The sequence below is a fragment of the Cygnus olor genome, chromosome 1, assembly GCF_009769625.2.
Source record: "Cygnus olor isolate bCygOlo1 chromosome 1, bCygOlo1.pri.v2, whole genome shotgun sequence".
NCBI lineage: Eukaryota > Metazoa > Chordata > Aves > Anseriformes > Anatidae > Cygnus > Cygnus olor.
The window spans coordinates 1447417-1460988 of record NC_049169.1 but is presented as its reverse complement, the minus strand read 5'-3'; the positions used below and the strand labels follow the sequence as shown (position 1 = coordinate 1460988).

Sequence of the window (13572 nt, the reverse complement as noted above, 5' to 3'; positions counted from 1 at the left end):
ACAGCCCCTGCCCAGGTCGGTCCCGCAGAGCCCAGCACCGCCCTGGGATCTCCCTTTCCGTCGCTCTTCTCTTCTCCTCTCGCCCCTGTGGCTTCTCCCCAAGCTCCCGGAGCAGGCGGCGGCGTCCCAGTCCTTTTTTCCCCCCCCCTCTCCTGGGGATGCGGAAGCTCAGCGGCAGGGGGGGACTCTCCGAGCGGCAGCGGGAGCCCCGCATCTCGAGTTCTGGGCCAGCGCTGCCCCCGTTAACCTTCGTGTGCCTCCCGGGCAGGGAAAATGCTGCTCGGGTTGTGGGTGGGAGCGGGTAGTGGGGGGGCGCAGATGACGTGGGGCGCTCAGAGGGTCGTAGACTTTGTCTTCCCGGTGATTTGAAGGTCTGAACCAAAATAATTCTGCGATTCAAAGCTGTGCTGCGCTAGGACGGGTCCTGGCGAAGGAACGAGAGGCCGCTCAGCTTTTCCTTTAAAAGCCAAGACCGTCAGCAGACCTTTGCTGGCCTCGTTTCCCCTCTTCCTGCGGGCTAACGAGGGGCGGGAAGGCAGACGGGGCGGGAAGGCAGACGTCGCACCCAAGGCCACTTTTTTTTTTCCTTTTTTCTTTTTTTTTTTCCCCCTCCGCCAGACCGCTTCGCTCTGCTGCTGGTGGACGAGCCCCGGGCCCTTCTCCAGGACTTCCTGGAGCGCTTCCAGAGCCTGTGCCAGCTGGAGCTGCAGCTGCCCTCCCTCCGAGCCGAGGACATGAAAAGCACGGTGAGTTCCTCGGTGCCGGGCTGCTCGAGGCCCCTGTGACGAGGCGAGCGGTGCCCGTGCTGCGCGCCCCCTGCCTGAAACGGCTCCAGGCGAGGACCTGGGCCGCGCGTGTTGAGGGTCTGGCGTCGCCGTGGCTTTCTCCACGGGTGCTCCCTGTGGGGCGATTTTCCCCTGGCCTTTCTGGAAGCGCCTCAAAGGGAGTTCGGGAGGGTTTCTGCCGCGTTCAGGAGGGTTTCTGCCGCGTTCGGGAGGGTTTCTGCCGCGTTCAGGAGGGTTTCTGCCGCGTTCGGGAGGGTTTCTGCCGCGCAAGCCTTTGCCCAACACGGGCGCAGCTGGCTCGTGCCAGCACGATGTTGCCGGTGGCAAGGGGCTGCGGCGCCGGCGTCCTGCTTTTCCTGGCGAGATGCAAAAGCCATTTTGGGTCCCACAGAGCCCTTTGGGACTTTTCCCTGGCAACTCCTCCCCCCACCCCCCCCCGCCCCGTTCGTTACCTCCAGGGGCTCTGAGGATCCTACAAGAGGCTGGAGACGAGCGCTTACCCCCGCAGGAGGGAGGAGCAGGGAGGCAGGAGCCGAAGCGTAGCCTGCGAGGGCTCTTTTCTCTCTCTGTACCTCGCCAACGGCCCCAAAAGTGCTCTTGGCTTGCCCAAACACAGGCGGCCTCACGATCCCTGCTTGTCAGCAGGGTGTCGGGGCTGAGATCCGCTCTGCATCCGGGGAAGCAGGCAGCAGGGAGAGGCAAACGGGCACGGGGAAGGAGAGCGCCGTCGCTCCGGGTGGCTTTAGCGTGCTAACCAGGGAATTGAAGAGCTGAGTGTGCAAGCTCGTGCCCTTCGGGGCAGCGAACTGGGACCTTTCTCCACGCGTCGTGTGGGTACGGGCAGGGTACTTTGCCAGGCTGACGTGCCTGATCTGGGGCTCTCGCTTTTATCCTGACTCGCTTTTCTAACCAGAGAGTCCCTCGTCTGTCACACCGGGGGTTTTCCCGTGCCCGTTTTCATATTTCAGCGTTATTGCCAGGCCGGGAGCCCCGAGGGCAGCACTCCAATTGAAAAAAAGGAGCTGCGGGGCACCGGGCAGGGGGCAAATCCAGCCCCAGACGCCGATGGACTCAAAAGGAAGGTGAGCGCTGCCCCTGACCCCCAGCCTCTCTCTGTCCCCCAGTCCCTGACGGAGGAGAAGATCACCTTGCTCCTCCAGCTGATCAGGGAGGAGCTCGAGCGCAACGCAGAGGGGGAGAAGCCGCCGGTGAGGTTCACCTCGGAAGCCCTGCCAGTGCACGTTTCCGCCTGCGTCCTGGCGCTGTGCGGCTGGACCTGCGGGTGAGTGCGGGGCCGACCCCGCGACGCCTTCGGGTGCTCGGCGGGTGAGCTGAGCGTGCCCCTGCTCTGTGCCAAACCGAAATACAAACCTTTAAGCATTTACATCGGGGGTATACGGGTGGGTTTTCACGTCCTTCCCAGCACGCTGGGCTACCCGACCAGCGGCTGAGGGGTGCTGGCCGCGTGCCCGCGACCCTTCCCAAATACCCGCGGCCGTTCTGAAGGCCGCCGTTTTCGGGAAGGGCCCAGGCTCACCCCAACCTTCCCCCCGTGCCTTGGCTCCGTCCCCGCAGCGCCGTGTCCGGCTCCCTGCTCCTCTCGGTCATCACCTGCTCGCGCTGCATGAGGAAGGTGGGGCTGTGGGGCTTCCACCAGCTCGAGCCTGGCGGCCCGGAGCTGGACTCGTGCAGCCCCAGCGGCGCCCCGACGGCACCCGCCGAGCGCTGCCCGCCCGTGCCCACGTCTCCGCGCAGGATGCTGACGCGGAGCCAAGACGCGGTTCCTCCAGGCTCCGAGCAGGTACGGCGCGGCGCTCAGCAGGCTCAGGACGTCTTGGTTGCGGGGGCACGCGGGGCTTGAGGCCGAAGTAGTTTGGGTGTCCGCTACCCCGGAAGGGGCTCTTCTTGGTGCCGCGGGCCCCGTCGGTGGTGGCACGGCTCCTGCCGGGAGAGCTTGAGGGGGTTTCGGTCTCCGATTTGAGCCGCGCAGCGCCTCCCTGTCGCCGTCAGGCAGAGGCTGTGCTGGTGGCCCGAGGAACCGCAGAACCACAAAATGGCTGAGGGTGGAAGGGGCCTCCGGGTCCATGTGGTCCCCCCCCTGCCCCAGCAGGGCCACCCCAGGCTGGCGCCCAGCCCCACATCCAAGAAGCTCTCCAAGGAGGGGGCTCCGCAACCTCTGGGTACCCGTGGCAGGGCTCCGGCACCCACCCAGCCCAGAAGTGCTGCCGGTGGGCAGAGGGAACCTCCTGGGCTCCAGGTTTCAGCCTTTCCTCGTAGCGGAGATGGTTAAGTCTCTTCGTCGTTTTCGTTCTCCTTTGCTGAGCTCTCTCCGCTCCGTCCGTGTCCCTCTCGTACTGGGGAGCCCAGAACTGGACCCAGTTCCCCAGGTGCAGCCTCACCGGTGCTGAGCAGAGGGGCGAAAATCACCTCCCTCGACCTGCTGGGGATACTTTGCCCGTCGGCAGGGGCACGTCACCAGCTCACTTTCAGCTTGGTGTCCGCCGGGCCCCCGGCTCCTTTTCTGCAGAACCGCTTCCCAGGAGGGTTCCCCCAGCGAATCCCGGTGCCCGGGCTCGGCTAATCCTTGTCCTTTCCCCGCCGGCAGCAGGAGAAGAGCCCGTCCCCGGTGGTCTCTCGCCCGCGGGCTTGGGACTCCCCCAGCCCCGTGGAGCGAGGCGAAGCGGAGGCAGCCAGCCCCACGCTGCGGAGCCGCCCCGTCACCCGCAGCATGGGGCAGGGGGAAGCGGCCGTGGATGTGCCGTCCAGCCCCGTCCGCAGGGCCAAGCGGGCACGGCTCTGCTCCTCCAGCAGCTCGGTGAGTGCCGCGGGGCCGGGTGGAGCAGGAGCCTGCGGGAGATGAAGCTCCGGGCCAGCTCGGGGCTGGTGTTCGGGCATGGAGAGGGTTTTATCGCGTCTCCGGAGCCTGTTTGAAACGATCCCGTCGCTGATATCCTTCGCTGCCCTCTTCTCTGCCTGCCCAGGACGCTTCCTCGAGGAGTTTCTTTGACCCCACCTCGCAGCATCGCGACTGGTGCCCCTGGGTCAACGCGGTGGAGGGAGCGGAGGCCCCGGAGGATTCTGCGGCCCAGGCCCGGGAGGAGCCCCCGAAGGCAGAGCCGGGCTGGCAAGTGATCCTGAACGTGCTCCTGGCCATCAGAAAATGTGACAGAGTGCCCGAGACGGAGCCTGTGGTGAGCCTGCGGGGTTCCCAGCCCCGAACCTGAGCACCCGAGCACTGCTCGCTGCTGCCTTCCCCGGGGCCGAAAGCCTACGGGCAGGGTTCGGGGCAGACGAGCTCGCTTTGGGCTAAACACGGACCCAGCGACGGGGCGGACGGGACCAAGGACGTGTCTTCGGAGCCTGTTTCCCCTCCGGCTGCTCTGACGGCCTCTCGGCCGGGTCTCGTCTGCTCGCGACGGGCTGCGAGCGGATCTGTCGGAGGGCTGCCGTAAATACCAGCCCTTCCTTCCAGCCCGCCTCAGCGCCGCCCGAGGTCCGGTTTCGCTTCGTGTCCTGCTGGAGAGCTCCCGACGCGTCCCGCGGGCGTGCCGCCGGCACCCCCAGCCTCGTGGAGCCGCGGCTTTGCTGAGCCGGGGGGGGGCGCAGCCGAGGCTGCAGCCCACCCCCAGCGGGTGCCGGGTGCCCCCCCCAGGGCCCCGTTAGCTGCTTGAGTGCTCCCCTCCGCTCCGCTCGGGGCCGAGCTGCGGCCGTCCCGCTTCACCCTTTTGTCCTGAGCGCTTCCTACGAGTCGCAGCCCCCCAAAGGGCTTTTCCCTCGTGGTTTTCCTGCTGGGAAATCGCGCTAACAACAAAAAGAGACGCTCGCTGGCGTCCCGGTAGCCGGGAGGGGTGTCTCAGCCGGCTTTTTGGCCGCAGCTTCCGCAGTCGCGGATCCCTCCGCGGCGCTTTGACCTCTGTTGCTTTGCTCTCCCCTCTCCCGCAGAGCCTCTCGGTGAAGTCCTCCAAGGTGTTCCGCATTTTCCGGCAGTGGGAGAGCGTGAATCCCTCCTGAACCTGCTGGCTGCCTCCGGGGGAACCGCACGCAGCCCTTGCTGGGGGCAGCGCCTCGCTCCGGCACAGATCCCCTTTACGGTCGCTCCCGCGCCAGCTCCGTGCCCCGGGGAGGGCTCAGACGCGTGCCGCGAAAGCCCCGGGCTGCCCCAGTGCCAAACCAGCCCCGCGGCAGCCCCTGGGGACCCCCCCCCCTCCCCGGTCTGCCTTCCTCGAAGCCCCCCGCCTTCGGCAGTTGCTGCCGTAGCCCTCGGCCCCGAGGCCTTCGACAGCTCCGCGCGGGGCGGACGAGGGGCCGCGGTCAGCTGGGCCTGGCCCCAGCAGCACGGGGAGGCGATGCCAGGCGGGAATAAACATTTCACGTTTGTTTTTTTTTTTTCTTATGGCTCCTGTGGCCCTCCTTCCCGGGGCAGGGGGAGCTCCGGGCCGGCGAGCAGCCGCCTGCAGCGGGGTCGATGGAAAGAGCGGGGCGTGCCCAGGCTGCTGGGGGCAGATAACGGCCCCGTCGCCTGTCCCGGGGTGATAAATCGCCCAGGCAGGAGCTCGGGGGAGGCCGAGACACAGCCAAAAAGCGTGGAAGACTCTGCTCAGGGCTTCTTCTGGCTTAGGTGTTGATCTCCTCCCCTCCAGAAGAGGGAGAAGAAGGCAAGGAAGGAAACCCTGACCTGGTGTCTCCATCCTCGAGGACGCGGAAGGGGCTTTGGGGAGGGCTCAGACCCCACGGCTGCCCCCAGAGCAGCTTTGGACCTCCTCCCCCTGGGTCTGCTGCTGCCAAACTGGCGTGAGGGAAGGCGCAGGGACGTGTGGTTCCCGTATTTCAGAGCAAAGGCTCTCCCTTGTCCCTATTTTAGGGGTCGGGATGCCTCCGAGCCAGGTGCTCGTCACGCACAGAGGCCCTGCCTCGGTTTCCCCAGCAGAGCATCTCACGGAATCACCTTCATCTCGTCTTTTGGGGTATTTTCTGCCCGCCCTGTTCCCGGGAAGGCAGCGGCCACCGTGCTTGGGGCTGGTCCCTGCCCTCGGGCACAACGGCGCCACCGCGGCCGGCCCTGAACCCCAAAACTTGTAGGTTTGCCTGCCCATGGCTCGGGGGGGGGGGGGCTTCTGGGGGCCACCTAGGGCTCGAGCACGGGTTGTTGCCCTTCCTTCCTGAAGAGGACCGGTGCTCCTTCACCCCATGGATCACAAAGGCCAGGGGTCTTTGTCGCAGGGGGCTCCCCAGTTCCAGCTCGCCCACCCCACAAAGCCCGGGGCAGCGTCACAATGGGGGGGCGAGATGCCACAATCCCTGCTCGCCCCGGCCAGCCTCAGACCCCCCGTTTTTAGGCGGGGGGGGGACTCGGAGGGCCCCCGACCCCGCTGTGTGCTCACCCCTGGGACCCGCGGGGACCTCACGGGCGTGTGGGTGCTGCTACAGGACCGCCAGCAGCTCCGCCCCAAGGATAACCCCCCCCAAAAAGGGTCGGGATGCCGTCGTGGGCCCTGTCACCCTGTTCCACTTAAAGGAACAAAGAGAAAACCCCGCTTTTTCCCTCTGTTTTCCTGCCCGAGGAGCATCACAGTCAGGGGAAACGGGGACCCCGTGACCCCGCGTCTTTACTCACCGCTGACCCCGTCGCTGTTTTCCTCCCGGATTCCTCCTGGTTTAACTCACCCAGGATGCGAATCCAACCCCTCGGGGGTGGCTTACGTCCTGCCCCGTGACGGAGGTGCTGCTCGGGGATGGCGGGGCGTTAAATTGAGGAAGACAAGCCCTGGCTCGTATAGGGCGGGGTCCCCCCCCCCCGCCGCCTTCGCGGGGACTTTATGGGGTCCCCTGATTGCGTTTCCTCCCCGTGGACAGCGGTGCTGGCTCATGGCAGGCACGGGGAGGTGACGCCGGGCGAAATTTTGGTGATGCCGGGGTCAGGAACGCGGGACGTCCGCCCCGGGGGCGTGGAGGTGCCAGGCCAGCCTGAGGGGCATCCGCTAACGTCACCCTCCCGCCACCCGCTGTCACCTTCGGGTGCCTCCCCCGCCCCGTCCGGTTGGGTAAACCGAGGCAGGGCGAGGTGCCTCACCGGCACGGCATCCGAAATCCCGCGGCGCGCCTCGTGCGGCGATGCTCCGGCCACGTGGCCTGTTCCTAATTGCCACCCCGCAGATTTTTTGGGGCGCCGGAGGGTGACGCGGGCGCCATCCCCGGGGCCACGCTTCCCCACCTGAGGCCCTGCGGAGCGCTGGGGGGGGGGCACAGGGGATCCCGTGGTGCCTCTCTGGGCCGAATTTTTTTTTTTTTGGGGGGGGGGGGGTGGTGGGGTGGAGCTGACCCAAAAACAACCCCAAGCAGCCCCCCCCCGCCTTCATCCCTACCGGGGTCTCGAACCCGCGGCCCTCCTCTTCTCCCCCCCCCCCCTCCTCCCCGAACTACAACCCCCCTCCCCCGGCACTACACCTCCCGGCACCCCCCGCGGCAGGGCGGGGCCGGGCTGCTCGCCCAATGGCAGCTCCGCGGGGCGGTGAGGTCACTGCGGGTGACGTCAGGGGGCCAGAGAGAGGCTCCGGCAGAGGCGGCCGGAGCGGGGCTGAGGCGGCGGCGGCGGCGGCGGCGGCACCACCACAGGAGGGCGGCGGCGGCGGCGGCCGCGACCCCGGCACCGGCCCCGCTTGGGGGGGTCCCGGCCCCGGTCCCTCACAGCCCAGCGCCCCCCCACCCCCCACCCCAGGCTCCTTTCGGTCCCCGTCGTCGTCCCCCCACCCCCCCACCCCTCTTTCACCGACGGGAGCGGCGGCGGCGGCGCTGACAGCCCGCCCGGAGCCCCGGGGGCGGCGGCCACCATGTCGTCCCCCAGCCCGGGCAAGCGGCGGATGGACACCGACGTGGTCAAGCTGTATCCTTGGTGCCTCCTGGGGGGGGGGAGGTGGGGGGGGGGGAGGCTGGGCCTGCACCGGGGCTGGGGGGGGGGGGGGAACTGGGGACCCGCCACCCCCCCTCCCCCCCCCCCCCCCCCCGTTATCGCCACCCCCACCCCCCCCCCTCCCCCTTTTGTGAGGCCAGGCCCAGGCCTCGCCCCCACAGCAGGGCTGAATGTGCCCCCCCCCCCCCCCCCCCCAGCCTGAGGTGCCCCCCCCCCGTATCTAGGGAAAAGCCTGACCCCCCTCACATCCTCCCCTATATCCCCCCCCGTTTTGGTTTTTTGGGGGGAATTTTCCCCCTTTTGGGGCTCACAGTGACACCCCCCCCCCCCCCCTTAAGCCCTAAGGGTGACTCCCCCCCCAGCCCCCTCCCCATTAACCCCCCTGCCCTGCCCGCCCCCTACAAGGAGGCTCAGGGTGGCCCCGTCCCCTAAAAAACCTTTTTTGGGGTCTTTATTGGGGTTATTATTCCCCCCAGCGACTGCAGCCTGCCCTTCACGGAGCTGCCAGCTTTAGGGCTTTAAGTTTATTTTTTTTTGGGGGGGGGGGGGGGGGCTGGCTTGCAGCAAACCCTTGGCACCGGGTGGGCAAAGGGCTTTTTGGGGCCGGGCCCCGTCCCGAGGAGGTCCTGTTTATGTAACGTGCCAGGTTAGGGTTGCCTCCCCCCCCCCCCAGCCTAGACCTGTTTATATTTTTTCTTCCTCGTTTCTTCCCCCCCCCCCCCCCCCCCCCCCCCCCCCCTCTCATTCTTGCCCCTTTGTGGGGAGGTAAAATCCTTCTCCCCCTGCCTCTCTCCGGAGCGCGGGCGGGATCGAAAATATCGGGAATTTGCTTATGGGATCGCTTTATTAATAGGTTTTGTTTACAAGGCGGCGGCGTGCGCCGGGGGGGGGGGGGGTGCGCGGATGACAACAGCACCCAAAATGTTCCCCCCGGGCCTCCCCCAGCAGGACCTGGGGCTGCCGGCTCCGAGGGCTCGAGGTCTGATTTAGTTCCCGGAGAGATAAAAAACAAACTTATTCGGGTTTGGGGGTAATTTTTTTTTTTTTGGGGGGGGGTGGGGGGGGGGGAAGAGCGCCGCCGTTCGCGGCAGGAGGGCGGCTTATCGAAGGAAACTTGCGCTGCCGTTGGCCGGGCGCCCTGCTCCTCTCCCGGAGCCGCTCTCGGTGTATTTTGGCGGTGGTGGTTTTCTTTTTTATTTTTTCTTTTTCTTTTTCTCTTTCTTTTTTTTTTTTGAGCGGATAGGAAACGACCAGCGATCATGGTTGAATCTTGAGCTATTTTTATCCGGGGGTTTAAAGTTACACACACACACGGCGAACGCGAATCGCAGCCTGGTCGCGCCGGGAGGAGGGCCGGCGATTCCGGCTGGTTGGGGTTGGTTTTTTTGGGGGGGGGGGGGGGGGCACAAAAAAAATCTTGGCTAGGGCCAGCGCCAGGAGAGGTCTGGGCTGGAGAGAGGGGCCGAGGCCCAACCTGAGCTGCCGCCGCTCTCCTTTTCCCCTCCCCCTGCTCTTTTTTTTTTTTTTTTTCCTCTCTTTATTATTTTTTGTTGTTGTTGTTCGTTTAGCAGCCGGCGTCTCCAGCCGCCGCAGACGTTTTGGGAGACAAAGAGCAGCTTTTCTGAGCCGGCAGCTTTTCCGAAGCCTCTCCTCTCCTCTCTCCTATTTCCAGAGGCGCCGGGGGCCGTGCGCTGGTAGGTGGCGAGCCCCGAAATGCCCCGGCGTCCCTCCCCGCGCGCCGGCTGCTTTCCCCTTGCTTTCTGACGAAAGAAACCCGAGGGAGGCTCTCCCCAAAGCCCGAACCCCCCCCCGGGGATGGAGGGCTTAGAGCGGCCGGCGTCCTGCGGCCGGCGAACTCGGCAAGTTGTGCGTGTGGCGGATGCCTGCTCGGCTCCCCTCCCTCCTTCCCTCCCTCCTTCCCTCCCCGGCCTCTTTTTTTGTTGTTGTTCGGCTCGCCAGGCCCGGGCGTTTTTGGCTCCCTGAGCTCTGAAAGCAAAATCCCGCTTGGAAGCCCACCCGAAATTCGGGGCTGCCTTGGTGGGCCCCGAAGGAGAGGGGGCGTCTGAAGGAATGCGTCTGGAGGCCGCTCCTCCCTGGGGCTCGAGGGTTTTGTCGTCGCGTCGCTTTTATCCCCCCCCACCCCCCGCATTTTGCTGCCATTTTCGTGACAGTTTTCCCTTTTTCGGCCTCTTTTCGCCTTCCTGCTGGGGAATAACGGCGCGGATTTGCGGCCTGCCGGGGGGCTGCTTTTGGAGGGGGGGGGGCGACGGCTCGAGCGAACGCCGCCTCCTCCCGCTCTGACAGGTTGAGGAGCCGAGCGGGGGCTGTTCTCTTTTTCTTCCCCCCCCCCCCCCCCATTTTCAATCCTGACACGTCCGGGGCCTTTTGTGGACGCCCCTTTGTGAGCGGGGAAGGGGGGAGAGGTCGCTCCGGGCTCTCCCCGTGGATTTCCCGGCGGGGGGGGAGCCGGCTGCTCGCCTTCGTGCCCCTTGCCGACGTTTAATAATCGCCTCGGCGGTGATGTGCTGAAACTCTGAGTCACTTCATTGTTTCTCCCCCGCTCGAGCTCACGGCCGGGGACGGGCCTGCAGCGGGCGTCCCCGTGTCCTGGGATGGAGGGGGGGGGTGGGGGGGGGGCGGTTTGCAGCCCCCCGTTACGGTCACCCAAACTTTTCCGGGTGACCCCCAAACCCTTACGGAGCCTGGGGGGGAGGGGGGGGGGCACTGCCTGCCGAGGCGTCCCCGTGCCCCAAAACGTTTGGGGATCCGCCGGCTGCCTCCTCGGGGGCGTCCCACCGGCTGCCTCTTTGGGGGAGCCCCCAGCCCTTGGCTCCCGGGGGATCCCCCCCCCCACCCCCGGGTTTCCCCCCGAGCTTTTGGGGGCGAGCCTTCGGCCTCCTCGGCACGGTGTTTTTGCAGGCGAGAGGCCTCGGGCAGAGCTCGCAACTCCGCGGATTGGCTGCTCTGTTACCACCCGGAAACCGCGGCCGGGGCGGAGCGAGCCGCCAGCTGATGGGGAGCCTCGCCCCCCCCCACCCCCGGCCTTCACCCCAGCCGGGGGGGGCGCACGCGGGGGTCCCCGAGCCCCCCCCCCCCCCCCCCTTCGGCCCCCGATGGCCGGGCTTTGTTGTTCTACGCCGGGGAGCAGCAGGGCGAGCTCTCCGCAGCCTCCCCCCCCCCGGCCGGGAGTTTGATTTCTTGCTGATTTATTTGCCTCCTTTTGTGGGGAGATGCTCCCGGCGCAGGCTCCCGGCTCTGTTTTTAAGCAGCAGGGGGGGAAAAAAAAAAAAAAAAAAGGGGAAGCGTCGCCCCTGCTCGGCGCACGAAAGGAATTAGAAATAGTCCCCGTTCGCCCCCACCAGGAATCTCCCCGTTCGTCCCCCCCGAGTTCGCAGGGCCGTGGAGCGTTGTTCCCCCTGCCGCCTCAATTCCGGCTCGTCCCACGGGATAAAAGCGCAGAGCTCCCGAGTTCACCCGCGGAGCGTTTGCTGCTCGCAGCCCGCTGTTTGCCCCCGCGGAGATCGGCCGAGGCGAAGGGTGGCACGCGGCTTACGTTTTGGGGCTGAAATGCCCCTTCCAGGAGGCTCGCAGCGCGCTTATCGTCCGGCTTGAACGCCTTCCAAGGGCGCGTTGAGCAACGGGGCCGTCACGTGCCTTTGTTCTCCTTGGCCTGTCCCCAGGGGAAGAGCGTGTGCGCTGGAATGTCTTGTTTTGGTAGGGCTCGGCGGCCGGCTTGCCCTCGTCGTCTTTCTCCTTTAAGGAGAGACAGTTCTGGAAAAAAACTCTTTTTTTTTCTTTTTTTTTCTTTCTTTCTTCCCCCCCCCCCCCCCCCCGTCGGGATGTGAATTTCCCAACGCCGTGCCGCCTCGTGCTCTGCTTTTTCTGGCGCTCCGCTTTAGTGAGGTCCCCGGGGACGGGGCGGGTGACGGCGTGGCGGCGCTCCGGGACGCGCAAAGAGGTGCCTGCGGTTCGGTTTCGGGGCTGGGAGAGCCCCCGCCCCCTCCCGGCGCCCCCAGAACCGCTGGCGCGGCTTGGGGTTTGTAAACACAACCCAGCTCAACACAACCCAGAGCGCGCAGAGCTGCCTGCCGTGGTGGGACCGCTGAATCCCCGCTTGGTCCTGCCAAAACCAAACCAGCCGGGGGCGGGGGGTGGATCTCGGTTGCCTGAATGCCGACTTCCAGGGCATCGTCTCGCCGCTTTTAGGGCTGAACGCGGCGTTTTGGATCCTTCCCCTGCCCGGACGGGCTCGTGGCTGGAGCTGGAAGTGCGCTCGTCCATTGTTGCCTTGTCGGTTTGATCGCGGGGGCTGTTGAAGCTCGGGCTCGTCGACCGGACCCGAAAACGCGGTGGTGCACCTGCTTCAGCATCGAATTGCGCCCGTCGTCGAGCCCGGGCCGTATAACACGGGAGCAGAGCGCCTCTTGCAGCTTCACGTCCTGGCCCTGCTTAAAAACAGAAGGGAAAAAATGAAGGCGTTGTGTCTCCGTGCTTTGGGGTAACTACCTGTTCCTCTGTCTCCTTCCTCGGAGTGATTTTCGGGCGTTCCCAGCGGCGAGGCGGCCTTTGCCAGGGCTGTGCGCCTGGGTCTTAGCACCGAACCGTCGTGGGGTCGCTGGTGAAGCGAATCTCGGAGGCTGGTTTCGTGAAATAACGGCTTTTTTTTTTTAAAAAAAAAAAAAAAAAAAGGCGGATGCAGGATTTCGGTAGAACGGGTGGCTCGCCTCGCGGAACGGTGTCCCCGTCGTGCTCCGGGCCTCGGGAGGCACGCCCGGCGTTCCCGCTGCCCCTTACAGCCCGGCTGCGCGGGGATCCCCACGGGCTCGGCCCCGCGGTAGGGGAGCGTGGCGGGTGTCGGCGCGGCTGTCGTGTGGTCCCGGCGAGCTTCTTGGGAGCCCGTCTCGCTGAGCGCCCTCCCACGTGTTCGGAACCAGTCAGAGGGACTGGTGGCAGGGCTGGGAATCTCCCAAACCCAGCCGAAGTCTTCCCACGCAGGATTAACCAGAAGATGCCCCCCCCCCGATGAGGCTCCGCGTGATGAATATCGCGTCTAATCCGCGTGCGCGCACCCCGCGCCTTGTCCCGGCGCTGGCCGTGACTGTGCCGCATCGCTGAGGTTAGGTTATGGGGCTTTTTTTTTTTAAATAAAAACACCGACGTTGTGGAAATCCGTGTGCTGGCGCACGGGGCTGGCGCTTCGGAGGCTCCAGGTTTGTTGCGTCCCCTCCCCTGCCTTGTGGCGTGGGCTGGTGGGGTCTGCGGGGGGGGGGGGGCAGCGAGCCCCTGTAGGGGCAGGCGGGGCCGCCCTCGCCCGTGAGGACGGACGGACGGACGGACACCCGCAGCAACTCACGGCGTGGATCCAGGACCCCAAACGCTCTGGCTTTTGCTTCTTGAGCAAGGTGCTCTTTGTGGCACCCGCTGCCCTTCCCCATCCCGCACCCCTTTTGCGGGCAAAACCAAAGAAGTGCTTAAAATAAGAATCCTAAAAAAAAAAAAAAAAAACCAACTTTCCTCCTCATCTGCTTTCCTAAATCCCTCCGGAAGCGAGTCAGAGGGGCAGGGGCTGGCCGGCAGCAGGCTCTCAGGAAGGGAGCCGTCCGCCCGAAACCGGCCCCGTGCGGGGCGCGAGGGCTGCTTGCAGCCTAACCCCGCGTGCTCAGCGCCTCTTGGTGCTCGGCGCCCTTCTTAAACCGCGATTCAACGGCAGTCGCAGCCAGGAGAAACCCGTCCCGGGCTGCCGTTGAGGTAGGAAAGTGCCCACGGTTAAAAGGACAAGCTCCGTGCGGGTTCCCAGCCCGAGAGCTGCATTTCACCGCCTGCTTAAACCAGAGGGGATGCGATGCCGGGGGAGAGGCGTCTGGATCTTCTGCTCGGCCG

The 13572-nt window shown here is 65.9% G+C and overlaps 2 protein-coding genes across 5 annotated transcripts in view; both read left to right on the top strand.

The window, feature by feature from the left end:
* The window catches only part of ZC3HC1 (zinc finger C3HC-type containing 1), an 8594-nt gene extending 3420 nt beyond the window's left edge, over positions 1-5174 (top strand). Inside the window, exons 4-10 of one of the 2 annotated variants that reach the window (XM_040545548.1) lie at positions 1-15; positions 619-746; positions 1910-2067; positions 2361-2586; positions 3394-3600; positions 3767-3976; positions 4728-5174. The exon at positions 1-15 is cut by the window's left edge and continues 69 nt beyond it. In XM_040545548.1, coding sequence (XP_040401482.1) covers positions 1-15; positions 619-746; positions 1910-2067; positions 2361-2586; positions 3394-3600; positions 3767-3976; positions 4728-4796 — 1013 coding nt within the window. In that variant the 3' untranslated portion in view covers positions 4797-5174. Of the gene's footprint in view, positions 16-618; positions 747-1909; positions 2068-2360; positions 2587-3390; positions 3601-3766; positions 3977-4727 lie in introns of both variants that reach the window. The other variant, XM_040545539.1, reaches the window with a different exon arrangement.
* A 2169-nt stretch (positions 5175-7343) lies between these two features.
* UBE2H (ubiquitin conjugating enzyme E2 H) overlaps positions 7344-13572 on the top strand; it is a 51673-nt gene continuing 45444 nt past the window's right edge. Inside the window, exon 1 of one of the 3 annotated variants that reach the window (XM_040545494.1) lies at positions 7344-7665. In XM_040545494.1, the coding sequence (XP_040401428.1) occupies positions 7613-7665 (53 nt within the window). In that variant the 5' untranslated portion in view covers positions 7344-7612. Of the gene's footprint in view, positions 7666-9024; positions 9387-13572 lie in introns of those variants that run through there. The other 2 variants (XM_040545504.1, XM_040545495.1) reach the window with 2 other exon arrangements.